Source organism: Topomyia yanbarensis, chromosome 2, assembly GCF_030247195.1.
Source record: "Topomyia yanbarensis strain Yona2022 chromosome 2, ASM3024719v1, whole genome shotgun sequence".
Classification (NCBI taxonomy): domain Eukaryota; kingdom Metazoa; phylum Arthropoda; class Insecta; order Diptera; family Culicidae; genus Topomyia; species Topomyia yanbarensis.
This window is the reverse complement of record NC_080671.1, coordinates 105,433,857-105,452,056: the sequence shown is the minus strand read 5'-3', so window position 1 is coordinate 105,452,056 and position 18,200 is coordinate 105,433,857. Positions and strand designations below refer to the sequence as shown.

The window sequence follows — 18,200 nt, the reverse complement described above, 5'->3', positions numbered from 1 at the left end:
TCTGTACATACATAGAAAGGAAATTTTCTCAACTTTCCAATGAAACCCTGGTAATAACGATAAGTATATTTTTTAGATTAAAGTCTTTTAAGCACTTGTAGGTCGAATACAGGAGAAAAAATTAGAAGTGAAATTACAAGGAAACGAGAAGAGATAGAAATATCATGTTGAAGAACAAGTTATAAATCGTCCTCAAACCCATTTTTTGGATAATAGATATTGCTATAATCATAATTCATTATTTTGAGAAAATTAACAAAAACATAATAAAAAACACCAACTTTGAGCTACTTTACAAGTAAAAGGTAATTAAAACTAATTAACTGAAAGATACGAGAACACCATTCAATAGAAAATTTTCTCACCTTTCCAATGGAATTAAAAGATTTAAAATATGTGGTATATTTTTTGAGTTAGAGGTATTTCAAGATAAATAAGTTTTTTACGCAAAAAGTTCAATAACTCTGTAACGTTTTTTTTACCATCTGAGGATCGGCCATACACGATTAACACACGATTTTTTGCTCAATAAAACGCCTCCTCCTATGTGCGACTGCTGTGGAGTGATAGTCGACGTCCGTCACGTGATTCTTCGGTGTAGAAAATACGACGATGCTAGAAGGATGCATGACATAAATTCGACGAGTCTGGGAGCTGCTTTAGGCAACGACGCAGACAGCGAGAAGAAATTGCTAAACTTCCTTAAGGAAGCGAATTTATACAAACAATTGTAAAGTATAGAAATTAACATTATTTGTGAACTGAATTGTACATTAAATTAGAAGCAAAAACTGACCTTCGACACGAATGCACCGCTCTTCGGTGTAAAGTGTCATAAATAAATAACAACAACAACAACAACAACAACAAGACTTCGAGTGCTTGCAGATCCTCCTCGCGCATTGTCCACGTTTCGTGCCCGTAGGGAACCACCGGTCTAATCAGTGTGTTGAACTTGGCGCATTTCGTGCGGTGGTGAAGCTTCCTGGATCTCAAAGTTTTGTGGAGCCCATAGTAAGCACGGCTTCCAGAGATAATACGCCTTCTGATCTCCCGGCTGGTGTTATTGTCCGCAGTCACCAATGAGCCTAGATAAATGAACTCGTCAACCACCTCGAACTCGTCGCCGTCGATCGTAATACTACTGCCCAAGCGTTCCCTATCGCGATCGGTTCCACCAGCCAGCATGTACTTCGTCTTAGACACATTTATCTTCAGTCCTACTCATGCTGCTTCGCGCTTCAGTCGGGTATACAGATCTGCTACCGTCTCCTTGTTTCTACCGATTATGTCCACGTCGTCAGCGAAGCACACGAACTGTCCGGACCTCGTGAAAATCGTGACCCGCATGTTGAGCCCCGCTCTTCGCATTACACCTTCCAGCGCTATATTGAACAGCAGGCAGGACAACCCATCGCCTTGTCTTAGTCCCCTGCGTGTTTCAAACTGACCCGAGAGGCCGCCCGAAATTTTGACACAACACCTTACACCATCCATCGTAGCCTTAATCAGTATTGTCAGCTTCCCAGGCAAGCCGTTCTCGTCCATCATTTTCCACAGCTCCACACGGTCCACCATGTCCTTTAAAGTCGATGAACAGGTGATGTGTCGGGACCTGGTATTCACGGCATTTTTGAAGGATTTGCCTTATAGTAAAGATTTGGTCGTTTGTTGATCTGCCGTTGATGAAACCAGCCTGATAACTCCCGACAAATCCATTTACCAGCGGTGACAGGCACCAGAACAGAATCTGGGATAACACTTTGTAAGCGGCATTTGTCACCGTGATCGCTCTGTAGTTTTCACAGTCCAATTTGTCGCCTTTCTTGTATATCGGGGTGATGACCCCTTCCTTCCACTCCTCCGGCAGCTGTTCCTTATCCCAGATTCTTTCGATTATTCGGTGCATGCTTTCCGGCAGTTTCTCCGGACCCACCTTGAAGAATTCCGTTCCTAGACCATCCCTACCAGCTACCTTGTTGTTCTTGGGCTGTTGAATAGCCTCGTTAACCTCATTCATAGTGGGCGCCGGTACATCCCCGTCAGCTGCGACACTGACATAATCGTCCTCCTCGAACGCTCGATTGTCCACCTGCGCACCATTCAGATGTTCATTGTAGTGCTGCCTCCACCTTTCGACCACCTCACGTTCGTCCGTCAAGATACCACCTTCCTTGTCTCTACACCTTTCGGTCCGCTGCACAAAACCGTCGCGAGAGCCATTTAGCTTCTTGAAGAACGCCCGCGTTTCCTAAGTGCGATACAGCAGCTCCATCTCATCTCTCTCAGACTCTTCCAGGCGGCGCTTTTTGTCCTGAAAAAGACGAGTCTGCTGTTTTCGCTTCCGTCGAAATGACTCCACGTTCGGACGAGTGGCTTGAAGCAACATCGCTGTGCGTGCTGCATTCTTCTCGTCCAATATCTCTAGGCACTCGCCATCGAACCAATCGTTCCGTCGACTCCTCTGTACGTATCCCAGGACGCTCTCCGCAGTGCTGCTTATGGCTGCTTTAGTCCTGGTCCAGCCGTCCTCAAAGGGAGCATCAATGAGCTCCTCCTCCGGTGGCAGCGCTGCTTCAACATGCTGCGCGTACGTTGTCGCGACGTTGGTTTTTCTCAGTCGGTCCAGGGTATACCGCGACGGGCGCCGGTATCTTACACTGTTCACTACGGATTGTTTTGGACGCAGTTTAACGATCACCAGATAGTGGTCCGAGTCGATGTTAGCGCCCCGATAGGTCCTTACGTCGATAATATCCGAGAAGTGCCGTACATCAATCAACACATGATCAATTTGCGTCTCTGTTTGTTGCGGTGATCTCCAGGTGTATCGGTGCAGGAGGCGGTGCTGGAAGGAGGTAGACCTTATGGCAATGTTCTTGGAGGTGGCGAAATCGATTTGTCTTAGGCCGTTCTCGTTCGTCTGCTGGGGGTGCTGAACCTTCCAATTACCGGTCTGTATTCCACCTCCTAGCCAACCTGAGCATTAAGGTCATCGATGACGATCTTGACATCATGTCTTGGGCAGCGATCGTATTCACGCTCCAGCTGCGCGTAGAATTCGTCCTTGTCGTCATCGCTACTTCCGAGGTGGGGACTATGCACGTTAATTATGCTGATGTTGAAGAACCGGCCCTTGATTCTCAACCTGCACATTCTGTCGCTGACTGGCCACCATCCGATCACACGCTTTTGCATCTCCCCCACCACCATAAAAGCTGTTCCCAGTTCGTGTGTATTGCCGCAGCTCTGGTAGATGGTGTGGTTCCTGCGAAAGACCCGCACCGTGGACTCCTTCCAACACACCTCCTGCAGCGCCACAATGTTGAACTTGCCGTCTTTAACTATATCGGTAAGTATGCGAGTGCTCCCGATAAAGTTAAGAGACCTGCAGTTCCATGTCCCAAGTTTTCAGTCTCTTTTCCCTTTCCGTTGCGTACGTCTGTGCCAATTTTGTCCATTTGAAATTTCTTGTTGAACTTTCTGAGCGTGCTATTTTTATGGGCGGCTAGCTAGACCTGCGCCAACCTTGCAGTAACGCTGAAGGATCACGGGAGGAGAAAGATTTGGGCTAAGTTCTTATTTAAAGGCGGCGATGGCTCGCCTTGTCAGGGCTGCTTTAGGGCATATGGTATTTAGGCCTAGAACGTGTAGGGCCCACTACCTCGTCCTACCACACACGCATTCAGCCCCCGCTACCGGTTCGGGTCGCGAATCACAACTAGTTGCTATCGCGACTAAGCATTATCCACCACCTATGACCCGCCCGGTTGCTTGCAGCTCAGCTTCCCACATAGCGTTCCTCCACCACCACGGGGCCCGGGACGTAGGGAAATTATAATTAAAACCGGCAGCCATTTTTCTGAGTTACTACAAAACCAAGAAAATAATATTGTCTGAGCAGAATTCTTATTTAGAATGTCCTTAGTAAGGTCTAATCTTGTCGGCGACTCCAAAAGATTACTTCGTAAAACATTATTGCTTGAAAAAACTTGCAAAATGGGACATTTCTCAGATACTGCGCGTAAAACCTACACCCTACAGGGGTCTCAGAATATATTGGCTCAAATAGCACGTTCCCCGTAAGTAGTCGGGTGTTGCCGTGTCTTCTCATAATTTCTCTGATCGGAAGAAAAGGAGAAGGAGGAGGGAGGACGTAGAATTGGAAGGGTGGGAAAAATAACAGCACAAAAACAAACAGTAGGTAACAGTAGGTAAGCTAAACTCACATGTAGTTCAAAGCGCCTGTGAGAAAGCCTAAAGCTCTTTACCGCACTGGATAAGGTACTTTAATACGTGGCTGGGGTCCACTGGGAGATTGATACCAGTCTATTATCTTTCTCCGGACAAAACCAGCCTAGATGCTGTGTGATCCACTGAGTTCCTGCTCTCATGTCGTAAGAGGTGACTTAAAACAGGAGTCCTCAAGTCAAGTTGTTTCTCCGTGCCAATGACTGAATAGAAGGCAGGACTAAATAAATGCCAGTTGCGCACGGAGTGTTACCCTGGCTGTGTTACGCGAATCTGGAAGTTTGTTTGAATAGCACTTAACTCCGTCTTCGTAGCTTGCTACAAAAATGGCATGACAAATCCACGAAAAATGCCTCGTGCATGAATACTAGCGAATAGTGCTACTGACGCATGTCTTATATCGGACTTCAGACCTCGCAATATTTTTGCTGTTAAGGTCAATATGACTGTTGACAGTATAAGATAGAAATATGTCTATTGTTCGGCATACACTGAAACCTCCATTTACGAACTCTTTTTTTACGTAAATTCGATTTACGTAACTTTTTTTACGAACTAAATTCGAAATAACGAACTCTTTTTTTACGAACTAAATTCGAAATAACAAACTCTTTCTGGAAAGTTTGAGTTCGTATATTACAGCATGAAGTTATACACTTATGTATTCTTAGTTAATTGCAACTAATACAAGTTGGGTATTTTCGGAATGGGGTTGACGAGTGCATGACGGAAATCTATGTCTTGAGCCATTTTGGAATCCAAGATGGCGACTTCCGGTTTAGATAAATTCTCTATAACCTCAACAATATGGGTATTTTAGGAATGGGGTTGACAAGTTCATGACGGAAATCGATGTCTTGAGCCATTTTAAAATCCAAGATGGCGACTTCCGGTTTAGATAAATTCTCTATAACCACAACAATATGGGTATTTTCGGAATGGGGTTGACGAGTGCATGACGGAAATCGATGTATTGAACTATTTTGGAATCCAATTCTCTATAACCTCAACAATATGGGTGTTTTCCGGATAGGGTTGACGAGTGCATGACGGAAATAGAACCCATATTGTTCGTTATCAAGAATAATGCTCAACTGGCAATCGTCATATTGAACTTGGAAAAGTTTCCAATTGTCCATTTTCAGCATCTAGTTGGCAAGTCCATTCCAAAAATACCCATATTGTTAGGGTTATCGAGAATATTGCTCAACCGGAAGTCGCCATCTTGGATTTCGAAAGTGTTCCAATTGTCCATTTTCAGTATCTACTTGTCAAGTCAGTTCCAAAAATACCCTTATTGTTAGGGTTATCGAGAATATTGCTCAACCGGATGTCGCCATCTTGGATTTCAAAACGGTTCTAATTGTCCATTTTCAGCATCTACTTGTCAATCCCGTTCCAAAAATACCCATATTGTTAGGATTATCGAGAATATTCCTCAACCGGAAGTCGCCATCTTGGATTTCGAAAAGGTTCCAATTGTCCATTTTCAGTATCTACTTGTCATGCCCGTTCCAAAAATACCCATATTGTCAGGGTTATTGGGAATATTGCTCAACCAACGAATATTAATAAGAATGTGAAGCAAACTTTTTTTTACGAACTAAATCTCAAATAACGAACTCTTTTTTACGAACTAATTCAATTTACGAACCCCCGGTTTGGTTCGTAAATGGAGGTTTCAGTGTATTTGCCGCATAACGAACTATCACCTCCTGATGATTTCAAAAGGATTGTATCATTTTATGGCAGAAATGGGTCTCCCCACATAATCGGCAGTGATGCAAATACCCAATGGGCAGCTCAGATATCAATTTGAGAGGCACTGAATTAATGGAAAACTTAAGTAGTACAAATCTGCACAAACTCAATGTAGGAAATCACCCAACATTTGAACGAGCTGGCAGATAAGAGGTGTTAGATATAACCCTCTGCTCTTAAAGTTTTCGGCATGACTTGGAATGCTGGCTCGTACCAAACGAGCTCGAACTGTCGTTATCTGATCATAAGTACATCATCTTTGAACACTTAATCGTCTCGCTAGATATCATCACATATCGTAATCCCAAATCTACGAACTGAGGGTTCGACGACTAGGTTTCAACGGCATCTTCCGACGATTGAATCTCCAAGTGACTTGGGTGAGGTCGAGGATAAAACAAACGCAATCATAGTAGCAGCATACCAAGAGGCTTGCCTGCTTCGAGTTATACGTGTTTCTAGAGGAACGCCGACCCTATTCGACTCAAAAAGTTAAGTAGAAGAGCTTGGAATCGCAGACGCAGTGACGGGTCGGAGGCATTTTGGTTGGCTCGCAAAGCATACAGAAATGCCCTTCGATCCTCTGAGCGAAGTGGTTGGAAAAATCACTGCACAAATGTCTCAAGTCTCAACGAGACTAGTATATTAAATAAGTTACTTTCGAAATCGAAAGAATTTCACGTCCGTTCGATTAGACTTCTAATGGTGAATACTCGTCTGACGAAGATGTAGTACTCAACTGTCTTCTTGACAGACACTTTACAGGATGTACGGAGCCATCACTGACGACTGTTCCTGAATTATTTCTAGGTAGTTCTGATTCTTGCGGTTTTGCTCGTACAATGGTGACATCCGAATCGATCAAATGGGCTAGGTTTTGCTCCGTATAAAGCTCCAGGAAAAGATGGAACTATTCCAGTTCTACTACAAAGAAGATATGAACTCTTCAATTAGCATGGCGGAAAATAACTGTAAAATTCATTCTCAAAGGTGGCTGCGTCATTAATTAGGAGGCAAAGAGCTTAAGACCGATCAGTCTGACCTCCTTCCTTCTCAAATCAGTGGAACGCATAATCGACCACTACATTCGGGATGATAGCTTGGGCGAGCACCCGCTGCATGTAGTGCAACATCCATATCAGCGGGGGTAATCTACTACCACACTGTTACACAATGTTGTCTACAACATTAAAAAAGTTTTTTCACAAAAAGAGTTTTCCTCGATATTGAAGGTACTTTTGAAAAGGTATCTTTCTAATCTAATTTGGAAGCAGCACTAGGTCACAAACTGACTACACGCAATGGTTAACATCCGACATCTGTGCTTTGGCAAAAATAAGCACCGAGCGCCGGCATCCAACTCCACCCCCTCATCCACAACATTCTTCCAACAGCTGACACACCAGCTCAACCGCTTTCCCGTTAGGAAAATCATACACCCAGGTGCTACAAAATCAAGGAATTACCAATAAGGACCTGTTCTCATTATTGGAATTTCTTTCCCTGACTAGAGAAATGTTCGACCGTTTTCCCAACTGCCAAACAAAAGACGAACAACTTCTAGCTCTGTTTGAGTTAACTACCAAGTACGTTGATAATGTTTAATATTGGCCTCTTTCGTTTCGCTAAATGGACGCTAAATGGACTGTCCATGGAAAGAGACTTGAATTTTTCGATTTTTTTTTGGAACGGCACAAAGTTAACGTAGGAATTGTTACCGATACTTGGTTGCAGCACAGACATGCATTTTCCTCCCCAATTCGACTCGATCGTGATTCTGACCAAGGTGTTTAGACTTCGAAGAAAGAGAGGGAGATGTCATGATAGCGATTCAAAGGGGCATCAAATTCACAAAGTTAAACAACTCAACCAATGTCAGGCATCCCGATTAGTACGGCGGATGGAAGCCTACATGTGATCGCAGCCTATTTTCCTGCGGAGGAGACGACCGATAAGGACACAATTTCGCCGAGATATCTCAACACGTAACAGAAGAACAGAACCATTTTTCATTGTGGGTGACCTGAACGCACGCCATTGCCACTGGAACTGCTCGAAAGCAAACAAGACCAGAACAGTCCTGTACCAGGAAGCAGCTAATCAGAACTTCGTAATCCATTTTCCGGAATCCTTCACGTGACATCCAGCGAGTCGGGGGCGTCCATCCACACAGGACCTGGCTGTTTTGAATAACTTGCAAAACTTGACAAAACGATCTCTGTCATCGGACCATCTCCCGGTATTATTTGATGTCAGTCTTTTAACGTCAATCGTCCAGACAATACCAAAGCTCCGATGCCATACACGTGCGAACTGGCCTCATTTCCAACGTGAGTTTAACTCTAAGTTATACCTTTTAGACCCGACTTTCACAAATTTGATAACGTAACTGCGATTGACGCTACTATTGTTCCTAGCGAGGACTGTAGCGCACTGCGAAACAAACGTCGGCGTCAGTTGTACAGGAAAATGGCATCGTATGGTCACTAAACCTTAGATTTCGCGAAGACTGTGACCTAGCTAACTTCAGCAGATTCAAGGAAATGCTGCGCACCCTAAACAACGACCGTGACACGCTATGGAGAATCTCCAAGGCTCTGCGAAAGTTGACCAAATATAGTCCATCCTTGCGTGAAGCAGACAAAATTATCTCTTCCCCGCCAGAAAAAGGCCAATGTTAGCCAAGAACTTTGCACAAGCGCACAGCTACCAGATGGCAGACGATACAGAAATCGCCAAAGCAGAACAGTTCAATCACACATATCGACTAATGATATCTAACAGATGCCCATTCGTGGCTGATCCCGATTTTTCCCGAAGTAAGTAGTTCGGATTATTCGTAAGCTTAAATCTAAAAAATCACCTGGTCAAGACAATATTCGAAATTGTGTTCTTAAAAAATTGCCTCTTCCTCGCCAAAATCTCCGCTTGTCTACAACTTGGCTGCTTTCCGGCTAGCTAGAAACAACACGCAGTAGTAATTTATTTCCCTGTAGCGTAAGATCTTTTAAAATTACTACCTCCGGCTTCACAATGCGTATAATAGCTCTAATCTGTTGATTTAATTATCTTTAATCTTTAAACTAATCTAACCTACTTACTAATTACGGCTCCAAAAGTTGATGCAACCACTCTTGAAAATTGCTTCCGACGTAGAACGTTTCACTGCGGGCGGTAACGAGTTCCTATTAACTACACCTCGAGCGAACAGTGAATTGGCGTAACACGTCGTGTTGTTTACTGGAATCCAGACAGCGACCTCGATTGCCATCAAGCAATCAAACGAAGACCCCGCTAATGCAAGCAACTGCAGACCAATAAGTCTATTGTCCTCATTCAGCAAAGTTCTTGAACTGATTATACTGAAACGCATCGAACAGCACCTGGAAACTATTCTATAGTAGCTGTAGTAGTCGTCAAACTGCTTTGAATGATTATCGCATTCTGGCCAAAGTTTCCATATCGAGCAGATTACAGCGATTGCTGTAAGGTGGTAGCTCTGCTGGGTTATGCCAAGGCAAAGTTCTAAGACCAAGGCGGAGGAATCTTGCTTGCACTGGTTCAATTCTGTTAGTCCAAATGCTCGTATAAGGACCCCAACTGGCCGCTGAAGCTTCCAGGATAGACCTAACAAATGAAACATACAGTGCCCGCAAACAATATGGATCAGTAAACTCGTTAGCGCTTCTAATTACGAAGCCAAGATTTCGATTTTCCTGTGAGAGTAATAGTTTATGAATGTCATTTGCGAGTCCAGGAGTACATCAAGGGCTCTGATAGTTGACACTGTCTATAGCGATTGATCGGCGATGCTCCAGAGAATTAGAGTTTTTCTACATGTGAAAGATATTATTTGAACACGCTAAGAGCCAACACCAGCTACAGAATGCATCAAGATGTCGTTGAAGTTCGACATAGTCCTCTATTGACCGCACAGTGAGAAATAGTTTGAGATGATCAGTGTATATAACTTTGCAACCTAGCAAACGTCATTGATGAATGAAGAAAAAAGAAACGGTGCGAGATTGCTCCCTAAAGGTACGCCCGACAAGTTGCTGAAGCTATATGATTCGTTACTTCCCAATTTCACAGACAGAGAACGGCATGATTCAAGCTACCTTGTAAAATTTGTTGGAGTGCCCGGTTACTCGATCTTAGCCAGAAAAAGGTGGGTGGCCTACACGATCTAAAGCCGCTTTAAGATCAGTGCATACAGTGTCTACCTGTGTTCTATTTTCAATGTTTTAATGAAATTCGAAGTAAATTGGGCTAGATGGGTGGTTGTTGATCTGCCTGTAAGAAATGCATGTTGCTCCATCGGTGTGTATGCTTAGGTCTCACGAAAGAGCATATTTCCTACTTGGAACTCAAAAAACTTCCAGCGCAGAACGAGGTTATCCACGATAATTCGCAACACTTTGCTTATCACCTTTTCTAAAAACAAACGGGAAACACTGATTGCGACAGTGATTGGTTGAAAATTCGCCGTAGAGGTGTATATAATGCGCTTGTGTACCTTTTCAGTATAATAGAAGAAATCCCATCTGGCCCCACCGATGTAGAGGACTTACGGCAGCTAGTATGTCTACGTCAGTAAATTGAATGTTTCCAAAATTTATTACATCACAAGGGACATCCTGAAGGCCACAAACCACCGAAATTGAGTTAGTCGATTCACTTTGAAACACACTCGAGAATTGTTTCACGAATAAGTTACAGATGCCGTTGAGAGTGCGTGGACGTTTCATTAGCGAGAAACATACTGGAAGGCTCTTGGGTTTCGTTTCAGGTTCACATTAGAAAAAAATAAAAATTACATTTGACGTAAACAGCATAGCGACGTATTTTGCGGTCTAATACATATATGTATAATTTGTATATTTAATCGGTTTTAGTCTATCAATATGGTGTGTTTTGGAAGGTCGATTTCATTTAGTCATATCTACGAAAATTGACTTTTTCTATGGGACATTCTTCTACAATGGCTGCGGAAGCACGCAGCGCAAGGTTCTGCTCGTCATTCAACAGGCGACTGAGCTTTTTCCGACCAAATCGGTTCCTTAAATAGTCGATGATGAAGTTCTTCATAGTAGCGTAGCACGCAAGGTGCAACTGTCGTGCCAGATTTGGGATCGCAACCATCTATGTGCAAATGCGTGGTATTTTTACTATGTTATACATACAATAAAATAATATTAAAAATCTCTGATTTATCCATTGGAATCTGTCCTAAGAAATATTTCTGAGCGATATGTGCAAAAATTCCCAAAATTTATCGTCAAATGAATTATAAGCGTTTAAAACATAATCACTTACATACCATTTTTGTTGAATTTTTAAAGTGCACGCTCATATAGGTATAAATACATAGTCCTACGCCAAAAAAGGTTGCCCTTAACTCTGAATTTTTAATACACCCACCTCGGTTACGCAACTAAATTTTTCCGGTCTTGTTGTAATGCAAATAATTAAACAGTCTTCATTTTGCTTTATTCAAAATTGCACATATTTTGTCGTATGTAATTTTAAATGTTCTTCGATTTGATGGCATTGTAAGGAAACACGTATCCGCCGGTTGATGCCAACCAAGCTGACATTTCTTTTGACTGCGCAAACTAATTTCTTTGTTTGTTTAGTGTTCAGTTGACCAACTAGGAAATTAATCCACTGGATATTTATTGCGCTTGGAGAATACGCATGGTCTTGTTTGAGTGAATGATGACTTTTGAATTATATATGAGGGCTCAAACAAGTTGGTTTATTTTCGTTCCTATTGCCTCCAATCGTGTTCTAGTAATCAGCGTAAAAAACCGCGCATCGTATATTCCATATACAAAGTTAATCGTTTCAGGTATTTCGGTAGTGCTTATTTTATACCGTTTAAAATGCGCCTCAGATAGCAACTTCTTCTCGTGGCAAACGTGATAAAGAGGTATACACGGTCTCCATAAAAACATTTGCTACACTAACATTCCTTTCCTTCCCCGATGACTGTAAGAACGTGACCGGCGTCGTTATTGGCATTTGAAAGTGTAGACTCTCGAAACGTGCGCATTGATGATGGAAAGCTACTCCCAGGCTCCATTCATTGATTCCCTGTGCAGTTTCGCTTGTTCTGGTCAATCACAGAGTAACAACATCAAATTATACGGTCATCATGCGCATGTTTAACTTTGTAATCTGACTGTTACTAATTTATAAATATATTGTAGTGAAAACCATAGAATTCCTCAATTTAAAACCAAATAAAACAGATTTAATTGCTCGTATTCAATTTTTTTTTAAATGAATATGGTACCATTTAACCAATGAATTTCTTAAAGAAAATATATCCATTTTCTTTTGATTTGGCTTTAAATTGAATAGTTTCATGTTTTTTTTCTAAATTATGTTCATAAATTACCAGAAGTGATACCAGGTTGTAAGCAAAACAATAGGTGTTTTTATTCTTTTATCAAAATGCAAAGATAGCTAAAAGATATTTTTGAAAAAATGAGCTATAAGAGTAAATTAAACTAGGATGTTTTTGCTTTTGATTTTGTCATGCGTCAAAATTTTAATTATCTGCTAGATAAATCGTTCAGCTCGCGACATTGTAGGGGTATCAGGTGGGATCTTCATCATCCGAACTTTCCACTAAAACAAAAAAAACATCAATTGACCACTCGTAGCGTAGAATGCATTCATAGGTCATAGCCGAGAGTAACCCAATTACAACAGACCATTTATTTTACTGTTCCGAAAAACCCGCTAGATGACGCAACATATTCCCCCACACATCGAACAAAAAATATCAATTTTCCTCCCAACAACACTAATAGCATTCCACTTAACGTCCTATCTCTGTCTCTCTCTTTTATTCCGTTCCGATGTCGCATCCAGGTGAAAAGCCAGCCGCGATGCAGCACGCCAACCGGAGCCAACTAGAGTCGGATAGTAAAACGAAAGGTGGCGCCTCCAGCGCCCGTTCATGCCACCATCTGCAGCGTTCTCTTCCAGTGCTATTGCTGTTGCTGATGCTGCCACTTTTGACGCTGCTGGTTCCGCTGCTTCCGTCAGCATTTCTGCCCGCCCATCGCAGCACGGAACCGCGCACCATTATTCGGTCCGATCCTTCCGTGAACAGGTGAAACCGGTCGCTGCAGGACCCACAACAACGGCGGCAGGACCTGCCGGCTAAATTAGGTTAAACGAGAGCAAAAATATTATATCTACTATGTACGTAGGTGGCAGGTGCAAAGTGGATGCAAAAACAATGAAGCCAACCAGGTGGCAAAGGAATGAAAAAAAATGTCGAAACAATGCAGAACGGAAGTCAAACTGTAAAATGAAATGTAAATTTAATTTTCGGTTGCTATCGTGCAGCATTTTGTATACCAAAGCTCTCTGTTTAGTATAATTTCATTACATGACCACACTTTTAGCCGACAAAAAAAAACAACGGAAAAATCGTTCGTCATAGTGCGAGGTGGGGGGAAACGAAAAGCTGATTAAAGTAACAATAATCCATGTAAATAAATAACATAATTGTACAGCTCTATGTTCTCTATGTTAGCAATGGAAAAGAGACTATTGATATTTGATAAGTTTAAAGAGAGTGTATAGAAACTAGATAGAGAAAATGTTTCAGAATCAGCCGAAATTAATAATTAAATATTGAAACAAATACAAAATTAATACCAGAAATAGTATTATTCATATACAGTGAAAGCTAATCTATTTATTGATCCGAAATACTCTTATCATTAACTAAACTTCCGGTTGACTCTACTTTAAAGGGCATAGAAATCATCGCTGATAAGAATACACTTGCTAGGCAAATTAATTCATAACGACAAACTTCAATGTGCCAATCACGTCAGCGCACAGAGGAGTAACTGGGGTCGAATGCTGGCCAAAACTATTTTTTGCGGCTATTGTTGTTATTATGCCTTAATATGAACTAAAAATAGAAAATAACTGGTTTTTGAGACTATTTGGTATCTATGCACCTACCAGTGCAGGGGTCAATTTTCTAGATCCTTCCGAATACTAGTATTTACGAGGTGATCTTTGTGAATACATTTGTTTTTCGCGCTGTATGAACAGTTGGTCAGTAGAAAAGGAAGAAGAAAAGGGATACCTGTGCACACATTCATAAAGATTCATTTTGCCAAGCATAGTATTTGACCCTACAGCATTTTGGCGTATCTCAAATTAGTAAAAATATCAATATTTTCAAATCGCTTGGAATTTGTGGATCGGAAAAGATCGGAAGAGATTGAATGTTTTTTGAATAGCCGGAATCTTGTTTTGTAATGTTGTTTCAGCAACTTTGCCGGATCTTGCCGTATAATGTAACTTTTTTATCATTCAAATTTGGAATATATTGTTTAAAAAAGTTGTTTTTAAAGCTGGTCCAATACACAGCAACACTACTATTTTCGGTTATTTTTAAGCTGAGGTTATACAAATAGTTGTATTCAATTACGTTTGTTATAATATTGTCTTATTTACTACAGTCATCATCATTTAAAAGCGATTTTGCTTGATATATAACAAAAAATGATTAACCCTTTCATGCCCAACTTTTTTCTAGTGCATGTTGAGTTTCAAAACTATGTTTCCTTCAAAACGGTGGGGTCAAGAAACACGAAAAGCCTATTTTCATAAAGATAGGTGCTTCCATGGCAGTGCTACAAGCTGGTCAATTTTCACCTTGTAATGCTCAATACAATTCTCCTAGAATAATTACAATAGCCCAATTACGTGGAAAACGTAGCCAACGACGGTCTAAATTGATAAGTTTTATCAGTTTTCAATAATATTGCACCATAACGAAGCTATATGAAAAAATCATTTTCGTCAACGTTAACTGTCCCTGGCAGCACTGCTCCATCGGAATTCAATCAGACTAATTGCAATAACTTCAGTTCTAGAGCTGATCCTTGTGACTGTTAATACTCAAATTAAAGACAACAATCACATTAATGAGTCTTACTTGTTTTTGTGAGCCAATCTCGCCTCAATCAAAAGTTATAGCTGTTTAAAAACGTTGTTGTCCATAAACAACATGGGCATGAATGGGTTAAAAACCCATTAAAATATCACCATTTTGCATCCATGCAAAAATTCTTTAGCATTTTTTGGCATACTATTTATTTTGCCACAATATGCAGTATGCTTTTATCTATCTAAAAAAAATATAACTAAATAAAAAATCGAAAAAAAAATTTTTTTTTGGTTGTTGGCCAAGAATTTGTTCTAGTTACTCCTCTATGCAGCGCACAGTGGTCCGAATCCAGAATTTAGGATGACAAAAACATTTGTGACTAAACTACTGGTTCTAGAGATTTCATGTCTTCAGAACAAATAATCTGTGTCAATTGAGGCATCTTTTGAGGTGGGTGACATTAGGGTGGTCCTTATTGTTTGTACGATCTGAAAATTATTTTCGAAATAAGAAGAGATAGAACAATGAAGTGTTCCGCAAAATTGTAGTACAACCTTTTTCAAGCAACTTTGCTGAGGACGTCATATTTGTAACTTTAATGGTTTTAGTTTTACAGCTATTAAAATGTTGTGTGATAGGGTATCCCTAACAAAATCAGTTTTTTCGTTATAACTTTTTAAATAATTTTTTTCCGTCAATGGCGTCTTCACAAAACTTTTAGAGCTTATTGAGACGAATATTATTTACCTAGACATATTTGAGATAGCTCATTCAGTTCAAAAGTTATTTTTATCAAAAAAACACAACCTTTTCAAATGTTGATATCTTAAAATGGAGCAAGTGAAATTGATTTCTTCTTTTTGCATTCGAAAGACCACAATTGATAGTATGTTTTATGAAAAAATCTCAGAGGTCATTTTTGTTTAACTCATTTTATTTTAGTTTGAATATTGAGAATATTACTACTATTTGTAGCATTAAAAGTAAAACGGTCAGTGTAACCTAGCAACTATTTTTAAAATAAGATCAGATAGATAAACAAAATCTCAAATAAAACTGCCCGAGTGTGGCAAAGGGTCCACTGAGTTGTTGTTTCTAATGTAGTCGTGTATCAATCCATCTAAACAGCGGAGAATGTAGTGTGATGTTTGGCTAGCCATCCCAGTCACACATATTTCAATTTACAGTATCAACTTTGTTAGCTATTTTCGGAAAATTTATGAATAAGAGAAACGAAAGATCTTCAAATCGAAAAACAGATAGGTATTCTTAAGTTATTCATTCGTAAACTTAGAATGGAAAGCTAGAGCTAGGCAGGATCATATGAGTATGATCGAAAGGAAATGTTTAGAATCGGTGGTCGATGACGACGTTTTGAGAAGGAAACACCAAAGTGGCGTGTTGGAAAGACGACAAATCGTTAAAAAAAAGATCGAGCCTTCGAATTAATGAGCCATTACCTAGTTGAGACAATTCCAATGATGGCAACGCGACAAGAAAAGTTTTTGCTGAATGGAGTTTGTGAGATCACGGGTTTGAATGCAGATTTATTGGAACGATTGCGTATCGTTCTCGCCGTTATCAATAGCAAAGCTAAAATAAACGCCCAAGTTTTTGCAGGCTAATTGGAAGCAACGAGAATGATTTATGATCACGAGTACGGTTGGATCCTCCATCTCCATCTTCATAAACTTTTGGTACTTGGTTCGTCTATCGTCAAGCATGCTTTTCTTCCTGTTGGTAGCGTATGTTCAATGTTGATGTCCGAATCTTTTTCAAAAACAAAAATATCAAAAAACCAACACAATACTCTTGTTCAACATTAATTTTTACGTAAGAAACAACTCACTTGATGTTTTTTACGTTGATTAAATGTAATTACTGAGGACGAAAGACAATTCGTTTCCGCAGAACAACACGCGAAAACATAAAAGACGTCGTAACTAATACAGCTGCTTCACGGCAACAGCCGAAATGATAGTCGTCAACGATGCTCTTTACCGTGTATCTAATTCACGCAACACGAGCTACCTCTGCAATAACATTGCAAAGATACTGCCCTATACTACCCGTACCTGTTTGACCCCCCTACCCGTACCTGTTTGACCCCATTCTATTCTATGTATTTCTATGGTTTTCTCAAACTTGCGGATAGACTCGTTTCTAAGGCCTTTTCACTGAGGCATTAGAAACGAGGAATAAGTCTATCGGCAAGTTTCGAGAAAACCATTCAAGAAGATTTAGCAGCGTTGCCAATATTGAAGATGTATTTAAAAAATTACTGCTTACTTCGGACCCTATGATCTTGTTGAAAAATAGGTCAAATAATGTTCCAGATTTCTAGATCTTCCGGATGCTACCCGGATCTTGATTACTCGTGACAAATTAACAGCATGCATGGGCCTTTCGCCGCACTAAAGCAGGATGCTGGGAAGGTTTTCCGATTCCCAAATGGATTCTACTGTGACCAAAATAATAATTCAGCGGACTCTTCGCCACATTATGACGTAGTGCTGGAAAGATTTTCCGCGGCTCAGGCGGAACGAAATAAATCGGAAACAACTCAGCGGGCCCTTCGCCACACTCGAGAGGTTTTATTTGAGATGTTGTTTATCTATATGATCTTATTTTAAAAATAGTTGCTAGGTTACACTGACCGTTTTACTTTTAATGCTACAAATAGTAGTAATATTCTCAATATTCAAACTAAAATAAAATGAGTTAAACAAAAATGACCTCTGAGATTTTTTCACAAAACATGCTATCAATTGTGTGTCTTTCGAATGCAAAAAGAAGAAATCAATTTCACTTGCTCCATTTTAAGATATCAACATTTGAAAAGGTTGTGTTTTTTTGCTAAAAATGCTCATAACTTTTGAACTAAATGAGCTATCTCAAATATGTCTAGGGAAATAATATTCGTCTCAATAAGCTCTAAAAGTTTTGTGAAGACGCCATTGACGGAAAAAAATTATTTAAAAAGTTATAACGAAAAAACTGATTTTGTTAGGGATACCCTATCACACAACATTTTAATAGCTGTAAAATTAAAACCATTAAAGTTACAAATATGACGTCCTCAACAAAGTTGCTTGAAAAAGGTTGTACTACAATTTTGCGGAACACTTCATTGTTCTATCTCTTCTTATTTCGAAAATAATTTTCAGATCGTACAAACAATAAGGACCACCCTAATAACACCCATTTCAAAAGATGCCCCAATTGACACAGATTATTTGTTCCGAAGACATGAAAT

At 40.4% G+C, this 18,200-nt stretch overlaps 1 protein-coding gene across 1 annotated transcript in view; it reads left to right on the top strand.

Moving 5' to 3' along the window:
• The window catches only part of LOC131679094 (uncharacterized), a 236,235-nt gene extending 222,513 nt beyond the window's left edge, over positions 1-13,722 (top strand). The window contains exon 9 of the mRNA XM_058959651.1: positions 12,895-13,722. Within this exon, the coding sequence (XP_058815634.1) occupies positions 12,895-13,142 (248 nt within the window). The 3' untranslated portion in view covers positions 13,143-13,722. The remainder of the gene's footprint in view (positions 1-12,894) is intronic.
• Positions 13,723-18,200: the final 4,478 nt, after the last annotated feature.